We start from the raw sequence: 25,537 nt of genomic DNA, 5'->3' as shown, positions 1-25,537 counted from the left end.
AGTCCTTTTAAAAGAAATCTGGACACCAAGAGACACCAGGAATGCATGCTCACAGAGGAAAGACAATGTGAGGTCACAGCAAGAAAGTGGCCATCTGCAAGCCCAGGAAGGAGGCCTCAGGAGAAACCAAACCGACAGACACCTTAATCTTGGACTTCTAGCCTCCAGACTGTGAGAAAAAAATGTCTGTTGTTTAAGCCACTCAGTCGGTGGTACTTTGTTATGGCAGCCCTAGCAAACTAATATAATGTGTACACGGGTTTTTTTTAGTATTTTAAACATCTATTTAATAACCAATGAAATTAAAAGTAGGACAATATAAAAGCAACCAATGCCAATTACGAAAAGCAATTTTACGGGTTCATTTGGAAATGTAATTAGCTTAACCTTTTAGGAAAGCAATTCGGCAATAAGAGGAGTCTTAAGAAAAGTTGATAGCTTTTGACCTAGTAATTGGACTTCAGGGAATCTTTCAGAGTGAAATCCTGAATAGAGAAAAAGGTGTAATTAATAATAATAATTAACATGGGCTTCCCTGGTGGCACACTGGTTAGGAATCCGCCTGCCAATGCAGGGGACATGAGTTCGAACCCTGGTCCAGGAAGATCCCACATGCCGCAGAGCAACTAAACCCATGCGTCACAACTACTGAGCCTGTGCTCTAGAGCCCACGAGCCACAACTACTGAGCCTGCCCACCACAACTACTGAATCCCATGCATCTAGAGCCCGTGCTCTGCAACAAGAGAAGCCACCGCACTGAGAAGCCCGCGCACCACAACAAAGAGCAGCCCCTGCTCGCTGTAACTAGAGAAAGCCCACACGCAGCGATGAAGACCCAACGCAGTCAAACATAAATAAATAAAATAAATTTTAAAATAATAATAATTACCATTACTATTATTATTTACTTAGTGTTTATTATTTGCCAGGCCATGTTCTAAATGCTTTACATATTTTAGCTCATTTAATTTTCATAAAATTTGTCATTTTGTTTATTTTTTAGTTATATTTTAAATTATAAAACCCTAAGTATTTGCTGTTAATATTTTGGTATATTTTCTTCATTTGTTTTTTCTATGCTTTTTTCTTATTTGTAAAACAAAAGCAAAAACCACATCTATGTTCTTTTTTCATTTGACATGGGTGAAGTCAAAAAGCATTATTCTGTTACTAAATCACTGAAAGTATAAAGGAAGTCAACAGAAAACTGGGAGTTTGCTTTTTCTGCAAGATTTTACGAACCCACACAAAATGAAGTTAAGCTTTATTTATTTGAATACCCTAATTTCATACATTTTTAGCTTTGTTTTTGTTTATTTTTCACTTCAATTATAGCTGCACTAGAAGTAATGCGAGTATCGGATAAGTATCAGACATAAAGTTATTTCTTAATGCCAATCCTCAAATGTCTACAGATGTATAATCAAGTGTAACCACAAATAGGATTCAAATAAATTTGGTGAAAGCAGTTTGAGAATTTTAAACAGATGCTAAGAAACATCCGAACCATCTGTAAGATTCTATGGAGGAAGATGTCCAGCTGACTAGCTTAACAAGGCTCACCTGCGTTTCTGCACTAGAGACAATGAGATAGGGCACTGCCAGGCTGTGAGGACTGAAAATCTTACTCTGATTCACTTGCTTGCATCTTATTGCTGATAATGGACTTGCACACTGACAGAAAACTGACAAGTCTAGTTTTTTCAGTGTTTTACAATAAACATGCAAATAAAAAAAGATAATTCATAAAGTAACATCAGGTAGGAGAGAAAGAGGTTGTAAAAGAAAACCTATTCTTCAGAGGTAAAAAGAAAGAAGGCAACAATTTCAGATGTGGAAACAAGTTTTACAGATTTAGCATCTATTGTTTCAGATAAAAATAAGATAAAAATCCAGAAGAAATCCATTTCCCAATAAAGGTGTGTGTAGAGGAGAGGGAAATTGTGATAACTAATTAATTGAGAATAAATAATTAAATAATTCCCAAGTGACAGCATTAAGGACCTAGATGAGCCTCATTTAATAATGCTACTGACAACACAGTTTTTCTCAGCAATCTGGAGACTTTATCCAGAAAAATGTTAGACCTTTGTTCTTTAAGGCCTGCTCTACACCCACTGCTGCTGCCAATTTCAAAGGTCTTCCCTTACTGATGTAGGAAAGTATTATACCTTGCTTTGGTAGAAAAAAAAGAAAGAAGGAAGGGGAAGGAAGAAATGGAGGGAGGGAGGAAGAAAACTTCTGGTATGAGCACACTCATTTAAAATACATTTATTCTATGACTGTTTTCCTCAAATTAACAAGTGCACCTCCTGGAGATAGTTATGTTTAAAATTGTTCAACTTTTTCTATTAAAGTTTTACTCTTGAATTTTTTTGTTCCCACTTATGAATGCATTGAACTATCATTGTCTAAAAAACTTGTAAGAAAACACTTTGGTATTATCTCAAAGTTGAACATAAAAATGGAATATATCTAAGAGAAACTCCTACACATGTAAAAGAAGAGATGTTCATAGCAGCATTTTTCACAATAGCAAAAGTTTGGAAACAATCCAAATACCCATCAGTGGAAGAATGAGTTAAAAATTGTGATATAGGGCTTCCCTGGTGGCGCAGTGGTTGGGAGTCCGCCTGCCGATGCAGGAGACACGGGTTCGTGCCCTGGTCCGGGAGGATCCCGCATGCCGCGGAGCGGCTAAGCCCGTGAGCCATGGCCGCGGAGCCTGTGCTCCGCAACGGGAGAGGCCCGCATACCGCAAAAAAAAAAAAAAAAAAAAAAAAAAAAAAAAAAAAAAATTGTGATATAGTAACACTATGAAATATACAGCAGTCAAAATAAATGAACTACCACAACCCATATTAGTATGATGCAATGTAAAATTACATGAAAAAAAAGAATACCTTTATATACAGATAAAAACACTAATGCTTTCTAAGAATACATACATATTAATCTACCTATAGATATATATGAAATCTATATTTAAAAAGAAACCTAAGGAATGATGAACATGGGTTCTATATAATAACTGACACAAACTGAAGGAGTCAAGGAAATGGGATGAGATAAAGAAATGGTTAGATTTAAATTATTGCCAAGGTTCCAGCTCTTGTTTGAGATGGAAGGTTCGTGGGTGCTTATTAAATTATTATAAAATAATTAACAGATTCCTGAGTAGATAGTATAAGGTTTTCCTTCTTGCCATAAACTGTATAACTGGGAAGAATAGATGACACAATCACTTTAGGGCACTGGACATGACACAGATTGAAATTCTAAGAAAGGAAAACCATTTAAGGTAAGCTTCACTCTAGCTTCTCTAGCTTTCTGCCTGGAAACAGTTCCACAACTACAGCATGAAGAATTGAAGCCCAGGCAGAGAGCACAGGACTTACTAAGCATATGAAACAATCTGGTGTTAAAAACAGAGATCTCAGGCTTACTAATGCAGTGGTAATTCATGATGTAGGTTACTAGAGAGAAGGGAGCTAAGAGAGCAAACTCTAGAAACAGAGTTTTTACTCAGGTTCCTACCCAAATCCTAAACTGTACTTACTTTAAGCAGGCTTTCTGGAGCCTGGGAGATCACACCTATTAAGGGCTGAGAGATGAAGAGAAATTTCAGAAGAAACTGATTAAGCACTGAAAAACCCAAGGCATCCAGTTGAGACACCAGAAAATTCAGGTATTAAGACTAAGAAACCATACCCTAGAAGTAAGAGCAGTATCCCATGACAAAGAAAAAAGGAATGAGTACTGTCAAAAAACGAGCTTTGCCAAGACCAAGGTGATCCTCTTTAACTTAACTGCCTGACAGGATTTTTTAAAAGCATTATTTAGATGAAAACATAATGTAGAATCTCTACAATGCATCATTTACAATGTTCAGCATACAGTGAAGTTTTAAGAGACATGCAAGGAGGCAAGAAGATGAATCCATAATCAAGAGAACAAAAAATCAACAGAAAGAGTCCTAAACACGGCCAGGATGTTGCAATTAACAGACAAGGACCTCAAAATAACTACAATGAATATATCAAAGAATTTAATGGAGAGGTTAATACAGTAGGAAAACAGAGAGAGAATTTCAGCAGATTAATAGAAGCTTGAAAAGAAACCAAGTGTCAATTCTAGACTGAAACATGTAATAAGAGAACTATAGAATACATTACATGTGCTAAACAGTAGAATTGAATAAAAACAGCAAAGAGTGAACCCAAAACAAATTACTAGAAAATAAAGACTGAGCACAGGAACAGAAAAAAAATGAAAACAGAAAAGCATGTGAGATTGGTAGGGCAGTATCAAACAGTAAAACACATATATTATTGGAGTCATAGAGGGAAAGGGGAACAGATGGAGCAGAGGAAATATTTAAGGAGATAATGACCAACATTTTTAAAAATTGATGACTGAAATCATTCCATACATCCAAGCAGCTCAGTGAACCACAATGAGAATATAAAGAAAAACACACCTAAATACTTCAAACTGTTGAAAACAAAAGACAAACTGCTATCTTAAAAGCAACCAGAGAAAAAGGACACAATACCAATAGAGAAAAAAAATAATGAAATCACAGCTGACTTCTCTCCATGAACAATGAAGGTCAAAAGACAATTGAATGACAAGTCTCAAGATATGTCTTGTGACAAGCTAAGAATGACATATGTTTAGAATGATATATCTCAAGAAAGAAAGAAAAAGTTCACCTAAATCTGTATCTAATCTGTAATTAAACACCCTTCTAAAAATTGAAGGCAAAAATAAAGATTTTTTTTTAATCTAAAAAGGCTGAAAGAAGATCACCCATACAACATGAAATACTAACTGAAGTTCTTCAGGTAGAACAAAAATGATACCAGAAAGAGTCCCGTATCTGGAGAGAAGAATAAAGATAACCAAAAACAGTAAATATGTGGGTAATTATTAAAAAAAATTTTTTTAAATAAAAAATGTTGATAATTTAATGAAAAATTAGTAATGTATGGTAAAGTTTCTAATATTTGTGTACAGTAAAATATATAATGACAATAGCAAAAGTACAATGGAGGTAAAAATGAAGTTATTCTTTTATAAGGTTCATATATGGCATAAGAATGTTACAATATTAATTCATGGCAGAATTATAAACTAAGAATGCATATTATAATTTGAAGATCAACACTTTGAAAAAGTTATAGTTAAAAACATATTAGAGGAGACAATATAGAATACCAAAAACTTATTAATAAATCAAACAAAAGGATTTTTTAAAAAGGAGAAAAAAAACCAACAGAAGAAATACAAAGAAAATAGCAAGCTGATAGATTAAGTCCAACTACATTAGTAATTATATGAAATGTAAATAGACTAAGCAATCCAATGAAAAAAGTGAGACTTGAGAAAAATCAGGATCCACTTATATGCTGTTTCTCTCACTGTCTCTGTCTCTCTCTGTCTCACATACACACACACACACACACACACACACACACACAAAATATAAGGAAGACAATAGGTTAAAAGAATAGGGAAGGATATTCCACACACACACTCACCATAAAAAAGTCAATGCAGCTCAATATCAGACAAAATATAATCTAAGAAAAAATATTACCTGAGTTAAAGAGGAAGATTTCACAGCAATAAAGGATATATTCTTTTTAAAAAGCATAATAACTCTAAGTATTGCTATATCCAATAACAGAAAAATAAAATACATGAAGCAAAAATTATATACTACTATAAGAAATAGACAAATCTGCAATCATAGTTGGAAGTTTTAACACTCTTTTCTCAGTAAATGATGGAAAGCAGACAAAAAACTAGTAAGGATATAGAAAATGTGAAACCACAAGAAAAGAAAATAATGGGCCATACACCTGATGAACATACATGCAAAAATCCTCAAAAATATTAGCAATATGACTTCAACAATACATTAAAAGAATCATATACCATGATCAATCAAAGTGATACATGATTTTAAAAAACTGATGATACAGCAATTAACAAAATGAAGGAAAAAAATTACTTGATCATTCTAACAGACACAGGAAATGCATTTACAAAATACAATACCCATTCATGAAAAAAACTCTCAACAAAGTGGGTACAGAGAAAACATACCTCAACATAATAAAGGCCATATATGACAAGCCTACAGCTAACATTATACTCTAAGATCAGAACAAGACAAGGTGCTCTTCCTTGCCACTTTTATTCAACATAGTACTATAAGTCCTAGTCAGAGTAATTAGTCAAGGAAAAGAAATAAAAGGCATCCAAAGCAGAAAGAAGAAAAACTGTCTCTATTTGCAGATGACATGATATCATATATGTGTGCGTGTATGTATATACATATATATATGAAGCTCTACCAAAAAAATTGTTAGAACTAATAAACAAATTCAGTAAAGTTTCAGCAAAGAAAATCAGTATACAAAAATCAATTGCACTTCTATACACTAATAACAAACTATCAGGACGAGAAATTAAGAAAACAATCCCATTTACAACTGCATGAAAAAAAAAAAAACTTAGGAACAAATTTGATCAAGGAGGTGAAAGGTCTGTACACTGAAAACTATAAAACACTGATGAAAAAATTGAAGCCAAAAGAAGAGAAAAAAGAAAAAAAGAAATTGAAGCATACACAAATAAATGGAAAGATATTCCATGCCCATGGGATGTAAGAATTAATATAGCTAAAATGTCCATACTACATTTTAGTATGTAAATTTTAAATGTCCATACAAGCAATCTACAGATTCAATGCAATTCCTATTAAAATTCCAATGGCATTTCTCACAGAACAACAAGAAACAATCGTAATATTTGTAAGGAACCACAAAAGACCCCGAATAGCCAAAGCAATCTCGAGAAAGAAGAACAAAGCTGGAGGCATCACACTTCCTGGTTTCAAACTATATTATAAAGCTATGGTAATCAAAACAGTAGAATACTGGTGTAAACCAGACATATAGTTCAAAGGAATAGAATAGAAAGCCCAGAAACAAACCCACACATATGTGGTCAATTAATTTATTACAAAGGAGCCATGATATATATTGGAGAAATGATATTCTCTTCAATAAATGGCACTGGAAAGACTAGACAGCCACATGCAAAAGAATGAAACTGGACCACTATCTTACACAATACACAAAAATCAACTCCAAATGGACTAAAGACTTGAATGTAAGATATGAAACCATAAAACTTCTAGAAAAAAAACACAGAGGATAAGCTCCTTGACATCGTTTTTGGCAATGATTTTTTGAATTTGACAACAAAAGCAAAGGCAAAAAAAGCAAAACTAAACAAGTGGGACTACATCAAACTAAAAAGTTTTTGTACAGCAAAGGAAATCATCAAGAAAATGAGAAGGCAACATGCGGAATGGGAGAAAATATTTGCAAATCCTATGTCTGAAAAGAAGTTAATATCCAAAATATACAAAGAACTCATACAACCCAATGGGAAAAAATCCAATTAAAAAATGGACAGAGGATCTGAATAGATATTTTCCAAAGAGGACAGCAAATGACCAACAGGTCCATGAAAATGTGCTCAACATCGCTCATCATCAGGAAATGCAAATCAAAACCACAAAGAGATATACCTCACACCTGTTAGAATGGCTATTATCAAAAAGACAAGAAATAATAAGTGGTGGCATAAATGTGGAAAAAAAGGAACCTTTCTGCGCTGTTAGCAAGAATGTCAATTGTTTCAGCCACTGCGGAAAACAGTATAGAGATGCCTCAAAAAATTAAAAATAGAACTATCATATGAATCAGCAATTCCACTTCCCAGTACTTATGCAAAGTAAATGAAAACACTAACTTGAAAGGATATATGCACCCCCATGTTCACTGCAGCATTATTTACAACAGCCAAGACATAGAAACAACTTAAGTATCCATCAATGGACAGATAAGGAAAAGGTGCTATATAAACACAATGGAATATTATTTAGCCATAAAAGAAGGAAATCCTGCCATTTGAAACAACATGGATAGACCTTGAGGGCATTATGCTAAGTGAAATAAGTCAGACAGAGAAACATAAATACTATATGATCTCACTTACATGTGGAATCTAAAAATGAATCATAGATATGAGAAGAAATGGGTGGGTGCCAGTGGGGTTGGGGGGGAGCGGGGGAGAGAATGGAAGATAGTTAAAAGGTACCAACTTCCAGTTATAAGATAAATAAGTCCTGGGGATGTAATGTGCAGCATGGAGACTATAGTTAACAATACTGTATTTTATATTTGAGAGTTGCTAAGAAAGTAAATCTGAAAAGTTCTCATCATAAGATTTTAAAAATTGCAACTGCTTAGTGATGGATGTTAACTAAATTTATTTTGTAATCACTTTGCAATATATAAATATATCAAATCATTGTATTGTATACCTACAACTAATACAATATTATGTCAATTATATCTCAATTTTTAAAAGAATTATTATTAAATAACAAAAATTTTAAAATAAAAATGGACAGAACTACTAACCAAGGAACATAAGAAGCCTCTATCAGCTGAGAGTAGCTCCCAGGTGACAGCCAGAAAGGAAACAAGGACATAGGTCCACAACCACAAAGAATTGGGTTCTGCCAACAAACTTAATGAACTTGGAAATAGATTCTTCCCATGATCTTCTAGATAAGAGCCCAGGCTAGCCAACATCTTCAGTCAGCCTTGTGAAACTCTCAATAGAGAAGTCAGAGCCCGCCTGGACTTCCAACCTACAGAGCTGCAAATAACAAATGGGTATTGCTTTAACCTACTAAGCTTGTGGTAATATAGAGCTAATACCTATATTAAGTGTTTTATATAGTAATGAACCTTTTTTATATAAGCCAACATGAATAAAAATAACTAAAATGAGAATTAAAAGATTCATATGCTCATGTAGGTGATGAATTCCATATAATCTTTGGACAGTATTATCAAATTGTGGTACCATTTTTCATTAATATTGCTCATCTATATATTTGTTATAATGTCAGCGACAAAGGATATAATGAGAATTTCTCTAGCTCTGTGGGCTTCATGGAAAATATGGTAATATTCTTTGAAACACACATTGCTCTAAGTGTATTTTCATCATCAGATTTACATTTTGTGCAAATATATAGGGCTTCCCTGGTGGCGCAGTGGTTGAGAGTCCGCCTGCCAGTGCAGGGGACATGAGTTCGTGCCCCGGTCCAGGAAGATCCCACATGCCGTGGAGCGGCTGGGCCCGTGAGCCATGGCCGCTGAGCCTGCGCGTCCGGAGCCTGTGCTCCGCAACGGGAGAGGCCACAACAGTGAGAGGCCCACGTACCGCAAAAATAATAATAATAATAAAGATATAACTCAGCAGACCCAAAGAAGTAATGTTCAGAAAAATGTTCAATGAAAAAAATATATTGTGACATTGGAAAAAAGTATTAATTTAAAAATGGGCCATGATTACAAATAATTATCAAATTTTCAGCACACAGTTTTTATTTTTTATATTGTGATTGACACCAGTTGAAGAATCAATTGGTGACTACTCTCAAAAAGAGGAACTTCGGGCTTCCCTGGTGGCGCAGTGGTTGAGAATCCGCCTGCCGATGCAGGGGACACGGGTTCGTGCCCCGGTCCGGGAAGATCCCACATGCCGCGGAGCGGCTGGGCCCGTGGCCGCTGAGCCTGCGCGTCCGGAGCCTGTGCTCCGCAACGGGAGAGGCCACAACAGTGAGAGGCCCGCGTACCACAAAAAAAAAAAAAAAAAAAAAAAAAAAGAGGAACTTCATCTTTAGCCTACTCATTGTCATCACAAACATCATCAAATTTCCTTTAAAAATTCCCTATCGAAATTATCATTGAAATATGATGGCTTTTGTGTCTTCATTACATCTGATCATTTTCTCTTATAATTAGATCAGTTATATCAATCTTATGCTTTCTATAAAGAAAGCCTATCCATACATTGCTCATATTTTACCACTAGCAATAGTCATTAGAATATGGATGAAGTACAGTAGTAAAGAAAGACTTTAAGCCACCAGTCATATATGCTAAGCATCTGAAACATGGCTGGTCCAAATCAAGTTGTTCTGCAAGTATGAAATACATACCCGATTTTGAAGACCTTTTACCAAAAAAGCATAATTTAAAAACATTTAATTTATCACTTTATATTGATTATGTGTTGAAATGGCAATTCTTTGGATATACTGAGTTAAATAAAATATATTATTAAAATTAATTTCCAGGGAACTCTACTCAATACTTGGTAATAACCCATATGGGAATAGAATCTAAAAATGAGTGGATATATGTATATGTATAACTGATCCACTTTGCTGTACAATAGAAACTAGCACAACATTGTAAATCAACTATACTCAAAGAAAAAATATTTTTAAAATTTTAGTAAAATAAAATTAATTTCAAAAAAGAAAGACTATTTAAAAGTTACATATTCTTTCTATATTCTGATGATACAATGATAATTTAACTAAAACATGAGGTTCATAATCAGCCACTGTCCAATGATATTTGGAAAACCACAACAAATTACAGAGAATGAAGATGAGATTACAAAAGTAGCTACAGATATACTTTCTGCCAGCATAGCGTTTAACAAATGCAATTAAAAACACTAAAGAACAGATTCCTCTTTTGATAATGGCCAAATAGCTCCCATCAAATGAACCATCCCAAAGATAATAAGTTCTGGGCAAAATATGAACAAAAAGCTATTTGAAGGCCCTAGAGAGTAACAAAATGAAGACAGACACTGGGGTGCAGTTGACATTTGGAAAAAGAGAATGACACTGGATGAGTTTCCCATTTTTATGGCTTTTAGCCAAATCCAATCAATATCTAAAGGCTAAATCCATATTAGAAAACTCAGTCTTACTAGCTCGAAAAACCAAAGGAAAGAGTTTGAGCATACATAGCAGGTAGAAAGTGAGGACAGAATGACAAAAAGAAAGCTACAGAAAGAAAAAATTAATTTCTGTGTATAATAAACACTGCCCAAATCTCATGCATGCAGAGGAAGAATTCAAACAGTTCAGTTAAAATTTAAATAATTACACCAAAATTTCAGCTGTTGTACCTCAGGGGAAACAAAGTATGTAACTCAAGCTCTGCCATATTAACTTCCTGCTTTAAAAATAATCAGCACTCAGAACAGATTTCAGAGTCTTTATCTATAAAGTATTGTTAACCATGTCCAAGATATAAATAAAATTTACTTGATATATTAAGAAATAGAAAATCATGATCCTTATTCAAGAGAAAAAACAATAAACAGAGACTGAGAGCAAACCTGATGTTAAAATTAGCAGAAAAGGATTTTAAAGCTACTATAGTAACTATGTTAAAGGAAGTAAAGATAATATGCTCATATGAGTGAAAAGATGGGAAATCTCAACAGAGAGACAGTGACTATAAAAATACCCAAATGGAAATTTTAGAACAAAAAATAAAATTTCTGAAATTAAAATTTCACTAGATGAGCTTTTCATCTGATAGAGATTATGAAAGAAAGATTCCATGAACTTGAAAATTACAAAATCTGAAAAAGAGAGAAAAAGTTTTTAATTACGGAATATCGGATGATTTCTAAATGGTCTAAAATACCAATAATTGGAAAATCAGGATGAAAAGAAAGTTAAGATAAAAGCACTGATCAGCAAAATAGTAGACAAACAAGAGAGAAAATCAACAAAGCTAAAATAAAAAAATAAACCGATCAAGCAAAAAGACGAATTTCATGAATTACAAAGTACCAATACTAAAAATAAAAGAAAGGTTATCACTATCAATTCCATAGACATTAAAAAGAAAATAAAGGAAAATTACAAAATTTGTAACTTTCTTCAAACTGTTAATAAACTAATGGACTATCACAACTTCTATTTAACATTGTACTATTTATCCTAATAAGACAAGAAAAAAAAAGTATAAATACTGGAAAAAAAAGTAGAACTGTATCTATTTGCAGATGACATGCATGTTTACATAGGGTATCATAACAAATCTATAAAACAATTATTAAACTAATAAGTAAATTTGGCAAGGTCAAAAGATACAATGTTAATATTGAAAATAAATTATTTACATAAAAGCAGAAAACAACTAGAAACTGAAATTTTAAAAATAATTCCATTTATATGATCAAATACTTTATATAGTTATGAAAAAAATAGTCATTCAAGACCTCTACCCTTAAAATTACAAAACATTCTTAGATAAATTAAAGAAGACCTAAATAAATGAAGAAATATCCAAAGGGAAAAATCAATGTTTTTAGATGTTAATTCTCCCTAAATCAATGTACAGAAATACAACACAAATCTAGACTCAATCCTAGCAAACTTTTAAATCAAAATTAACAAACTGATTATAAAATATATATGAAAATGCAAAGGACCTAGAATATCCAGCCTATCTTGAAAAAGAATAAAGGCGAAGAACTTACAATACCTGACTTCAAGATTACTATAAAGGTAAGACATTAGGATACTGCAGAAATACAGACAAACAGATCAATGGAACAAAATAGATAGCCCTGAAATTGAATCATACTTATACAATTATTTAATCCTCTACAAAGGTAACAAAGCAATCCAGTAGAGAGTAGAACGTCTTTAAGTCTTTTCAGCAAATGGTGATAAAACACTGGATATCAAAACCAGGAAAAATATGAATCTTGACCCCTACTTCACACCATACACACAAAAATTAATGTGTGATGCATTGTATACCTAAATTAAAAAGCTAGAAGTCTATAAAGCTTCTGAAAGATATAGAGGAGGATAGTTTGATGACTTAGGGATTGGCAAAGAATTGTTTGACAGCACACAGAAAACAAAAACTCTAAAAGAAAAAAATTGATAAATTAGATTTTATCAAAATTAAAACTTCTGCTCATCTAAAGGAATTACTAAGAAAATAAACAGGCAAACAACAGACTGCAAGATATATTCACAGAGCATATATCTGACAAATGACTGATATCTAGAATAAATAACTTTTGCAACTCATTAATAAAAAACAAAAACAACCTAAATTTTAAATAATTGAATAGACACTTCACAAAGGAAGATATTTTCTAAAATTTTGAACAGACACTTCACAAAGAAAGATATACAAATGGCCAATGAGCATATGAAAAATTTCCTGACATTGTTAGTCATTAGGCAAATACTATCAAGGGAGTTGTTATTATAAACTCACCAGAATAACAAAAAATTAAAATGATGTATATCATCAAATGCTGGAAAGTGTGTGAAACCACCAAAACTCTCAAATATATTTGGTGAGAGTTTAATTATTTTTAAAAAATGATCTGGCATTATAAAACTAAATATAGACCTATCCTATCACCCAAGAATTCCTCTTCTAGGTATTCATCCAAGAGAAATAAAAATATATGTCCACAAAGAGATTAATATGAGTGTAGAATATTCATAAAATAGAATACTACTCCTATGGAAAGGAAAAACTACTCGATATGCAAAAACATGGATGAATTTTTTTTAATTATGCTGATTAAAAGTCTTTTATAAAAGAGTATCACCTACATGGTTTCAATTACATGAACTTCTAGAAAAGACAAAACAAAACAAAACAATCTATACTAAGAAAAAAAAAGCAGAACAATATTTGGTTCTGGAGGCTGAGGGGAGCCAGTATTGACTGTAAAGAATCATGTGGGATATAAGTGTGGGAATTCAGAGGTTAATAAATATATAGCCCCTAATTCAAGAGGCTCACAGTATAGTGACTTCACCAGTATAATAGGCTCACAGTATAGTGACTTCACATAGCCAGCAAGTAGCAGACCCAAGATATGAACACAATTCCTGTGTTCGCTACACAATGTAAAGCTACCACAATATATGTAGAAAAGTCAGGCACAAATCAACTGCTGACTAAACATGGCAGCTCTCCTTGAGGTTTTCCTTTACCTCTATATCTGACATTTCAAAGGTCATGCAATGAAATGGAAAGTTTAAAGGAACTCAACTAAGAAGTCTTGAGTTTAAGTAAGCAGCTGAAAATCGTGTTTCTTTTTTTTTTTTTTTTTTTTTTGTGGTACACGGGCCTCTCACTGTTGTGGCCTCTCCCTTTGCGGAGCACAGGCTCAGCGGCCATGGCTCACGGGCCTAGCCGCTCCGCAGTATGTGGGATCTTCCCAGACCGGGGCACGAACCCGTGTCCCCTGCGTCGGCAGGCGGATTCTCAACCACTGCGCCACCAGGGAAGCCCTAAAATCGTGTTTCTTATAGCCTAATCTGGGTCCCATGTCTCACTTTCTAAACCAGAGCTGCTCCACTTTTAACTGCTTTACATATTGAGTTAGATCTTAAAGGAAGTGTTCTCTGCTAAAATCAAAAGACAAACAAAAACCATGGCTTGAAAAACACTGGACAAAATAAAGATCCCTCATAGTTTAAGATACCACAATTTTAACGTGCAATGGCTTTTTTTATTTTGCCCCCAAAAAAGTGCTCACAAACATTTCTGAGATCCTTAAAACTTCTCAAATTCAGAACCTAAATTCCTAGATCCAGGTTCCAGAATCAGGAATTCTTTTCTTGGGTACATGAATCTTTGTCAGTAATTCATAAATGGATATGAAGACAGCTCATAGCATATATGAAGTGAATTCACTTTACTATTCAGTGAATAGTGCCAGAATTAAACAAAATAAGTTTACCAGTAATTATCTTCTTTGAGTTTTCTCAGATTCCTTACAATCATATAGAAGCTGATAATAAAAAAGTATAGCTAACTTTTACATGTCAGTCATCAACAAAAGCAGTAACTTTATAAAGTTCTTTGAATAGAGAAAACAGTACTTAGAGACTGTCCATCAGTATCAGATTAAGTATCTATACTAATAATTGTGGTATGTGGTTAAGATTCACAGTAAACATTCTGGTAAAAATATTAATGGTACACATCTAGGAATCAACAGTCACTCTGATTAGAAATATAAAGAGACAATTGTTAAGATAAACTTTTATGTCTATAATATAACTATTATCATAATAATTATATATTTAACAAGGTTTATATATGTACATATATGTGTGTAGGTATGTGCATGCACATGTGGACATTCATATCAGATTCTTGGGTGCTTTATCTTTCAGAATACAGACTGTTCATGAAATATGTTCCTATAATGAAAAATCAATTGTGCTGTGATCATAACAACTCCAAACAATGCACACTGTGCAGACTGCATTCCCAGAACTATAAAAAGTAAGCATGCTGTTCTTTCAATGTCAAAGTAGTCGTTAATGTGCCATGATGAGTAACAGGTGTCTGTGCCAAAAACCCTGAGCATAAATTGATGGCTTCATTATAAACCAAAGCAATAGTAAATGCTATGTAAAGGACTAAATACTTCTGACCAAAAACACTACCAGATGAAATAATTAATTATTTACTTTGTAAAATCAAATTTTATTTTAAATAATATTAATGCTTTAGAACTGTGGGAATGTTTCAGAGGAAAAGAGCCCATTTACACTAGGTGAATTCAAGCTTTACTTTACATTTCAGTTTTATAGTTAAGAGTGGCTCTGTAATTTATTGTCAAATAACAACACTTTTGAGAGAGAAAAGCAGTACTAATAATAATCAGTGGGGGACAGCAGGCATAAACTGGGACCAGTCCAGGCAAATCAGATAATATGGTTACCTTACTTGTAATTGAAAACACCAACAAATCCAAATCTTCTTTGATCTAGTAGGTTTTTAAAATCTTACTTTTAAATATTAAAGCCTGCATAACTCACTATATGTAGATGCAAAGGAGAGAAAGACTGTCTCTATTTTATTATCTATTTTGAATAAATTCCAGTCCTGTTATGCCCCTGTGTGGCCGGCCAACACAGTAAATTCACTCTCACACATTTAGCAACAGAGAAGTAATTACAGGTTTGTAGGAAAATACAAGAAATGTTACTAAAAATCCAAAAATGGAAAAACTTATTAAGTACATTTTTTCCACAAATATTATCACAAAAGATAGTCATCATTATTATGTTATTTGAATACTGCTCAAAGCAATTGATTACTCAAGGCCCTGAACACTTAAAAATATACCTTCTAGCATCCCAACATTTTTGTTTGCTTCCAAAGACAAGATCACAAAATTTAGATTTCATAATGAATTTAGTACTTGAGAACTTTTTGCTGGTAACAAAAGCAATTATCTTTGTATCCTGATTAAATAATTTAATTTGGGGAAAAATGAGTTTACAGTAAGAAAATTTGATAATAAGAATTTAAAGTGTCATTTTATCAAAACCTATCAAGTGGATTTACACTGGATGCCAACACTAGTTTTTTTTTTTCTTGTTGGACCTTTGGTTGTTTTATTTTAGCCTTAAAAGAAGATAATTTCCTTCCACTTCCTTTATGCACAAAAGTGGTACTCAAGAACCACAATGATAAGAGAATCAGCTAAGAACTTTCAGTTTGAAACATAAAGGTCATGCTATATGGTTTCCAACAAAAAGCCCATCTAAACTATTTCAATTTTTTTCACTCATAAATAAATTTCAATTATTCATTAGATAACAAAATATTTTAACAATCTATAGTTACCTCCAGTTTAGTGACTTAGGATGCATAAATATTATTGTGTATTGAAAATCTTTGCTTCTTTGACAAGTTGAACCTGGAAATGCTTTTGGAATAATTATTATGGGAGATTTTCATTTTTAACATTTTATTGCTTATATGTCATAGAAGTAAACTGCCCTACCACCTGAAAATCTGATGAAAGTTGAGTTGCAAATTTAGGGACAAGATTAGTTACCTAGAAAAAGTCTCAAGAAAACTATTTGACAGAGTTCCCTTTCAATAATAGATTGTCTACTATTAACGCATAGTACTATTCTAGTAATTTCTCCTAGAAAGCAATTCAGAATAAAATATAATGCAATTGTCCACATCTATGATGTTATGTTTCTGTCACTTGAAAGATCATACTTAATGTCACAATACAATGACTGAATATTCCATTTCAACTAATCCAATTAAACAATTATTATTAATGTAATAACAACCAACACTGTTCTTTCCAGAGTGACAGTTATAGAACTGATGCTTCAACTTTAATACCTTTATTATGTCCAGTCCACAAAGTTGAAAGGCCTGTTATTTAGAAACATTTTTAAAGTTGTTGTAAGAGCACATCATCTGATGACATACTCAGATCATCTTTGTTCCATAATTTTTTCTTCAAGAATGTTTTTTTAGTCTACATCTTACTTTTCTGATTCAGTGTCTAAGCAGAATAAGAATTTTAAAAGTCCACTGTATCTGATCTGAACCCAAAGTAACCAGAACATTAGAATATGTGGCAATATTAATTATAAGTTCATATAAACTTATTTTCACCTTTGATACTTCTAAAATAATAACTATTTATATAACTGGTTTTGCTGGATTAAAAGTAAATCAAGTAGTTTGCATTTACGAAGATCAGTAGAGCTACATGTGGAAAAATGTCATGTTTTCTGAAGACTAAGAAGTCAAAAATATATAAAGGCAGAGTATTTATTCCTCCTAAAACAGAATAAATCTTTATTGATTAACTGGTAGTTTCAGATCATTTTAGATAAAAAATTTAAAAAGTTAAATAAGACTGGTCTCACAGAAGCATTAGAAACTTCACAATTTAACGTTTAACTGCAGCAACATGAAATTCCAGGTTTTTTAATAATGAGAGCATTGCAATTATAAGCATGCCAATAATAATAGGAACTTGAGGCCAAGGAAAAGAAAAGTAATGGGGGTGCACATAATTCCCTCAAAAAATAGATATTCTCATATTTTAAAACTACTGACATATACTTTAAAACTAATTCCATACCATGCTGTTAATAGCACCACTTCTAAAGTGAATGTACTCCCATCCCAAATATTAATATTTTAACACATAAATTCTTGGCATAAAAAAAAGAAATAGAAATCAAACAAGGAATAGATGTATAAAGGATGAGTACCAATCCTAAAAGTCTGATAGCTTCAGATCATGGAAATTTTAAGAAAGCCATGCTGCCTCTTTTATGTAAATGTAAAATGCAATACAGATTATTTTTATCATTACAGATACTCAAGCAATGTATCACTAAACTAAAAAAAAACAAACAATATCTTAAAATATAGATAGCTTATTTTAGAATATCACAGAATTTCATAACCCACATATTTTAAATTAGTCCAAAAACTAAACGTAAAAAACAATCAAATTAGTTAATTGAACACAGCTGTATGGGGAAAGAAGTGAAATTTTATAAAAAACCGATACGTTATGCTATATTCCATGAAAAGGTCATAGACATATTTATCATCAGTAAACATTTTAAATGTCAACAAATTCTAAAAGCCTCCTTTTCATTTGCTAAATTAAAACATATACTGTGTAATTGGTATTTTTTAAGTCTCTAAAATAGGCTGCCTCACATTGTTCAGAGATCCTAAAAGGAAGAGACTGGCAAAAAACATTCAATATTCTATGCACTCTTAGTTCTCCCTCAATTTCCAGAAGGTTTCAGTGCATTATCATGTTCCCAGAATTTCTTTCTCAGTCTTTCACCACATGTATTTAGTTTAAATGGTGTCTTTTCTACACTAGGTATATTATATTAGAAATTCTCAAAATGCAAACAACTTAAATGAGAGGAGAACTGTATGATAAAACAGCATTTTAAAATCATTCTTTAATAGGCTATCTCTTTTAGTGTAAGCCAGAGAAACCATCTAAAACATATGTCCATAATTTAACAACCTTCACCACACACACACACACACACACACACACACACACACACACACCAAAAAAAGATCAGGTTGAAAAAGCAATAGGAATTTATAACAAAGCATCCTTCCAAACTAGCTGACCTAATGCAAAGCATTATTAGCAGTTCCATAATATAGCTTGTTTTAAAGTGATTACTGATCTACCCTGCATAGAGAAATGTCTTAGACCTAGAAAACGTCTTCTGCATGTTTTATAAAGAGCATGCATGATTGCTAATTCAGATTTTCCAACAAATCACATATGATTTTATATCCCCATCCTTATATATGCAATGTAATCACTGGTGTGATCACAAAGGAAAAAAATCTATCAGGCATTTTAACTTAATCATTTTATTAGAAAATGAAATCATGAAACAGCCTGTATTATGTTTCAGAGGTCAAGCTAGTTAAATTTAAGATGCTTTTTGTGCTTTGAGGTAAGCTTATTTTCCTTCTTAAAATCAATTAAGAACTACATAAAATTTTATATTTATGATTAAAAAGACAACATCCTTATAATACTAATATTTCAATACTGAACAATTTTACAGACATATAAGATTATTATTCTGAAAATATCAATACTAGAAGAATATATAGTTTAGCTTTACCCACCTTGTATTGTTCAGTGTTTGTCCAAAAAGCTCATTTTGTAAAATATTTGGTGGGGATGAAAAAACCCCATGAAAATGAGATAAAACAGAATTGCAGACCTGGCGCAATGTCTCAAATTGCATTTTCCTTCCTTTATTCTTCCTTCTCTTATTTTTCCTTACCACCTGTCTTTAAAGTCATCTATTTGCAGACACCGTCAAATAAAAACATGCCAATCAAGTTCCATATTTCTCCTGAGCTCTGTAAAAACTGCGCTTAAATGAGCAGAGGTTGATAGTTAATTGTACAGTCATTATTCTTCTAATTCAGTCGTAGAAGATTCAGTACCCGTGCGGCTTTCGGCTTTCTCCTGACTGTAGCAAGAATTCTAAACAGCAGTAAGCTTTTTGGGCATTCCCAGCTGAAGTGCGAAGCTGAGCTGCTTTCATGTACTCTACTCATATTTCTCTCAGCCTATTAAAAACACGCAATGAATAGATGCTGTCATCAGGAGTTTCAGCACATCTGGCTACCAGCAATAAAATCTCAGAAGTAATAAAAATGGGGTAAGGTATATTCTCAATGTTACTACTGGGTAAGAGGGAGAGAAATTATACATTTTCCAACCCTTTTCTCTTTCCCTGAAAAATGAATAACTCCAGCAACAGAGTATATAGGTGTCATCAATGTACAGGTTGCTGCATAGGACCAGAACACTCAAAAAATAGCTAGTAGGCTTCCCTGGTGGCACAGTGGCTAAGAATTCGCCTGCCAACGCAGCGGACACGGGTTCGAGCCCTGGTCCAGGAAGATCCCACATGCCGCGGAACAACTAAGCCCGTGCGCCACAACTACTGAGCCTGCGCTCTAGAGCCCCCGAACCACAACTACTGAGCCTGCGCTCTAGAGCCCCCGAACCACAACTACTGAAGCCTGTGCGCCTAGAGCCAGCCCATGCTCTGCAACAAGAGAAGCCACCACAATGAGAAGCCCGTGCACCGCAACGAAGAGTAGCCCCTGCTCACGGCAACTAGAGAAAGCCCGCACACAGCAACGAAGACCCAACGCAGCCAAAAATAAATCAATTAAATAAATAATTTTTTTAAATACTTGAAAAAAAAGTAGTATATCCTTCTTTTGATATCATGAAGTAATAAAAATATATCAGACAATAGGGCTTTTATTGCCTGCATTTATAATGCCATAATTCTCAAGAGACATTTGGAAAACATGTACTTAGTTGTCTTAATTCTTATTTAATTTTAAAATGTCTTCATCTATTTATTTTTAAAGGAAAGTGAACAATGTTCAATCTGGGCCCTTTCTAAAGGCCATACATAGTGACTACATGATATTTATGTAATGGTAGAAAAAAATTATACCTTATCAATTAAAACTTACTTAAACAGACACATAAAATATGAACTTTCTCACAAATCAAAAAAACACAACGAAGGCCAGAGAGGCTTTATCAACTATTATTAACTTATTTCAATAATGGAAGGATATTTCCTGACGGCCCCAGTGGTCTTAGAGTACTCTAGATCACCATCCATTCTTAATGAGTAATTCTGGTTTAGATAAAATCTTAGGTTACTCTATATCCAGAATCATCCATCTTTCTATAACACATGCTCTAGTATAGCTCTGGTGAATTTAAAACCAAATTTTAAAAATCAACTCACTTATAGAGATGATTAATATATTTATTGATCTCTAATTGTTCCTAAATCATGACATTTCTTTAACAGATACATCCCTTTTAGCCCTTTTTCCCTCAACTTTTAGCCTTAATCTCCTTTATCCCCTTCCACACACATACCACTATCAATAAAAATGCACTTAAATACACTAAGAAGTTTTTTTAGAAGTGGTGAATTCTTTTTTGACATGAATAAACATGTCACAAAATAACAACACAAAATAATAATATAAATTTTTAAATGATACAAAGTAAACATGTAATAATATAGACTTTTAAACAAATCATTTACTTCTTTTATAAACTAAGATTTTCAATTATGGATTTGTCCTCAACTAAAGTGCTCCTATTTTGCTTATTATTTTAGATTTTTATAGGTGCATACTAATCTATTTATGAAATATACATATACACATAATAGTCATAAAGTATATTTTGGCTTATAAAGTACTTCTAAATTTTTTTAATATCTAGAAAACATTATGAGTAAGTGATAATGTTGCTATCATTTTATAGATGAAAAGAAACTTAGGTGTTAAGGGATTAAAGATCACACAGCTTGTAAAAGATAGAGTCTTTGAATGAAGGTCTTGGCTTCGGACTCCAATTCACATGCTCCTTCCCTGTTATTCTATCTTCTATATACGTGCACACGTGGGCGCACACACATACACATATACACACATATACACACATCTATTTGTAAATAGATCAGTCTCCATAGATGAACAGGAAACCTACCTGCCAGTGACCCAGTCAAGTATATTTCAGTTAGAGCAAACATCTCAAATTTTTCAACTCACATGTAACTTTAAATGAGTTTCTTCCATTTAACTCAAACAGAAGCACCCTGATGTGCTTCAAATTTTTAAGCCTCTGATTACAAGGTTGATTTTCACATATATGAAAGGTCAGTTTCCATAAGTGGAAACATGCATTTTTAAATTCTTACTTTCAAAGCTTATACTATCTGTGATATATATATATATATATTTTTCCCCCTTGTGGGTAGATTCAATTTTTATAAATAATCAAAAGCCATTTTAAAGCAACTCTATTAAATAAGAAGGTGATTACACTGCAAACCACTCTCTGTCATTAAAAAAAAAGTTTCTTTGAAGACAAGCTCACAGCAAGAGTTTCAAAAATGGTCTAAGCAATAGAAAGACTGCTGGAATGAGCCTCAAAATGGTTTCTTTGAAGTAAACAATATAGCAACGACCTTCCTCAGAGCCTTATTTTCCAGCTGTCACTGTACAACACACACTTCTGGTTGGTTTTCTCACAGTTCCTTCAATATCTCAGAGGAGATTTCTTCCACTTTCCCACCTCATTATCACCTTTCACCTTCTCCTACTCATCCTTAAGGGTTCAAATGTCACTTTCTCAAAAAGACTTTCTTTGACCTGGATTAGGTCTCCCATTGTGCACTCTCATTGTACCCTATACTTTTTCTTCATAGCATTTGATAAAAGTATAACTATATATTTACTTGAAAAAGAATGTTTAATGTCTTTCACCCTCAGTTCCATGAGATTAAGGCCCACATTTATTTGTTTACCACAGTGCCTAGTATAGAGTAGGTGCTTAATAAATAAGAAGCCTAAGTTTTATGGAAAACTTAATTATTTTTTATTCACATCCCATAAGTAGGATAGGAAACTGCTCAGGGATTAATTTGGTTCTTAGTTTCTGTGTTTGTTTGTTTTAGCCTACCACATGATGTTATAAGGCTCAATAAATAGAAGAAAGACCAATATTTGCAACCAAAAACATTGTTCATTGGATGGACTTTGTAATAAATATCCTAAATATTAAAAAGAATGTTTATAGCTAATATTTGTTTTAAATTTTCTACGTACTGAAGGCTCACAAGTAACTTAAATATCAGAGGCTTCTATAAAGACAGAAAGAACATGGCACTTGAGGTCAAATGGCCTAGATTTAAGTACTGACTCCTAATACTATCTAGATCTAATACTTCAGGATGTTCACTTTATATATCCGAGCTATAGTTTCTTCAAATGTAAAATAAGCTACATCACTTATTTCATAAAGTTATTATTATATTAAAACATGTAATATATATGGATGTATTTTATAAACTATAAAGTATATAGTACTTGGAAGTAACCTCACTATGAACTATCTAAGGAATCAAATTATTGGAATTAGGATTCTAACAATAATGTTAGGTATCTTTTACTTATCATATTTATTCATGCAAAAAATATTTATAGAATTTCTTTGGGTAAGTTTCTATATCCCTGTTCTTTAGATGCTGAATGAAGGGATGCAATGCTTATGCTTACACCTTTCTGCAAAAATGAGATAAATTCAAAATGTCCTTCAAGTAAGGTCAGCTCCATACTTACATCTAGTCCTGCAGAGAGGCATTAATTCTCACAAATGGTGTAGCTGGTGGCAATTGTTTTCTCTATGACTGTTCTATTAGAATCTTTAGCTCCTCAATGGAAATGACAATGCTAACTAGAGTTCCCAAGGAGGAAGAGATGTTAAGAAACTTTAAGCAGCACAATTTCATTAAAGATGATAGCAAAAAAGTCAATCAACGCTTTAATAGTTCAACCTAAAAGTAATCCCCAAATTTCATATAAAAATAAAAACATAATTTATTTTACCTATTAAATTGGCAAAGTATTGCCCAGAAGGTCAGAGAATGGGAACTCTTAAACCATATTTACTGGCAGCAGTGTATACTGATAGAACCTTTTTGAGAAATATTTAGTAGTATGTAGTAAAAACTTTTAAAATGTTCAAATTCTGAGAGAACACTAGGAGCATAAACACTAAAATTTTAATATTGATTACATCTGGGTGAAAACATCACAGAATTTTTTTTCCATTATACTGTACTTTTTGGTACAGTACTCACAAGAAAATCCAAAATTTAACCTACGAAATGTGGAGACTTCTACAATTACAATGAAGTCATTCATTAACCATAATATATTAAGTATGATGTTAGCCCATAAACGTTTGCTTAGCAATGCTCAAGTAAATCAAATACTAGATTATTAGTTTTCCCATGATTGGCTATATCCATTAGCAATGGTATCTATTCTCTTCTTTATCGAGAAGTTCCTAAAATTCTGTAATAAGTCAAATTATTTAATTAGTACTATGAAACATCCAAATGAGATGAGAAAACAAAACTTAGTACTAACTTCTTTATGTCATCCTCAAAAATATTTGAAGTATGTCTTAAATTAAAATTATTTAAGAATCTTGTGTCACAATTAGAGAGGCCGTACGCCCATACGCCGAAACTACTGAGCCCGTGCGCTCTGGACCCCGCGCACCACAGCTAGAGAGAGGCCTGCATGCGACAACAAAGATCCCGCGTGCTGCAACTAAGACCCGATGCAGCCAAATAAATAAATAAATAAATAAATAAATAATTTTTAAAAAAATCTTGGTTTACAAATACCTAGTGGCAATAAACTAGACGTCTCAAGAAATTTAATGCAAACTCAAAAATTAAACGAAAGAATAAAAGTTGGGAAATTATACTCTTCTTAACAATACAAGTGACTTATTTAAGGCACAATCACTCATGACATATTTAAATTTTACAGTTTTAAAGATGTCTGGGTTTATTTTTAATTTTTAAGAGTACCAAAGTGTTTCTATTAAAATGTTCCACACATGCAAACACCTAAACATTGCTAATCAATTAGTGAAACTAATTATATGTTATATAATATGTATAATCCATAATAAAAAATCCTTGAAACACTAAAGGAATTTTTTCATTTTCTTAAAATACAGATCTGTAGTTCTATCTATATAATTAAAACAACTGCACTATCTCTTCTATTGCATTATTCATTATTCTTGTTCCATTGACTTTCTGAAGCATCTGATAAAAATCTAAGGCTTATAAGAAAGATGGTCCAGAAAACAAAGTGTCTTCATATGTTTTGCAAATTAAAGTCTTGCATTGTAAATATGTCTCTGAGGCAAGACCATGAAACCATTCACCTCAGGGATAACAAATAAACAAAGAAATAAAAGGCAGATTAAATTTCCACAAAAGAAGGAAAGAAAAGACATTCAATAAGCATAAATTGGCCTGTGCTTCAACTTAGGGTGGACCATATAGTACATCCAGGGATGAAATAGAAGAACAGCCCAGACCTAAATAATTACATGACAAATCTAAAGATTTCAGATAAAAATCAGAAAACAGTTTAGTTCAAAATATCTACAGCAGTTCTCATAGTAAGTTTTTTTAAATGTGTTGAACCTCAGTTATTTTCTGAGGCACCAAAAAAATTCTGTAGCATTTCTCAGGGCTTTAACTCTGTATCTATCTCCCTAGTTTTGACCATTGAGGCAGAACGCCTCCACAGTTTCTATCATCTAATTCAGAAAGGAAAGGGAAAACAGTGAAAGCCTCCACA

General features: G+C 32.8%; 1 protein-coding gene across 50 annotated transcripts in view; it reads right to left on the bottom strand.

Moving 5' to 3' along the window:
• RIMS2 (regulating synaptic membrane exocytosis 2) overlaps nt 1–25,537 on the bottom strand; it is a 552,349-nt gene that overhangs the window by 328,282 nt on the left and 198,530 nt on the right. For 11 of the 50 annotated variants that reach the window (XM_059042519.2, XM_059042530.2, XM_067018089.1 and 8 more), the window contains exon 1: nt 19,430–19,837. The exons of 38 other annotated variants lie outside the window; for them this stretch is intronic. In XM_059042519.2, the coding sequence (XP_058898502.1) occupies nt 19,430–19,551 (122 nt within the window). In that variant the 5' untranslated portion in view covers nt 19,552–19,837. Of the gene's footprint in view, nt 1–19,429; nt 19,839–25,537 lie in introns of those variants that run through there. One more of the 50 variants, XM_067018094.1, reaches the window with a different exon arrangement.

Source organism: Kogia breviceps, chromosome 17, assembly GCF_026419965.1.
Source record: "Kogia breviceps isolate mKogBre1 chromosome 17, mKogBre1 haplotype 1, whole genome shotgun sequence".
Taxonomy (NCBI): domain Eukaryota; kingdom Metazoa; phylum Chordata; class Mammalia; order Artiodactyla; family Physeteridae; genus Kogia; species Kogia breviceps.
The sequence above is the reverse complement of the archived record's forward strand: the minus strand, read 5'-3'. Positions and strand labels throughout refer to the sequence as shown.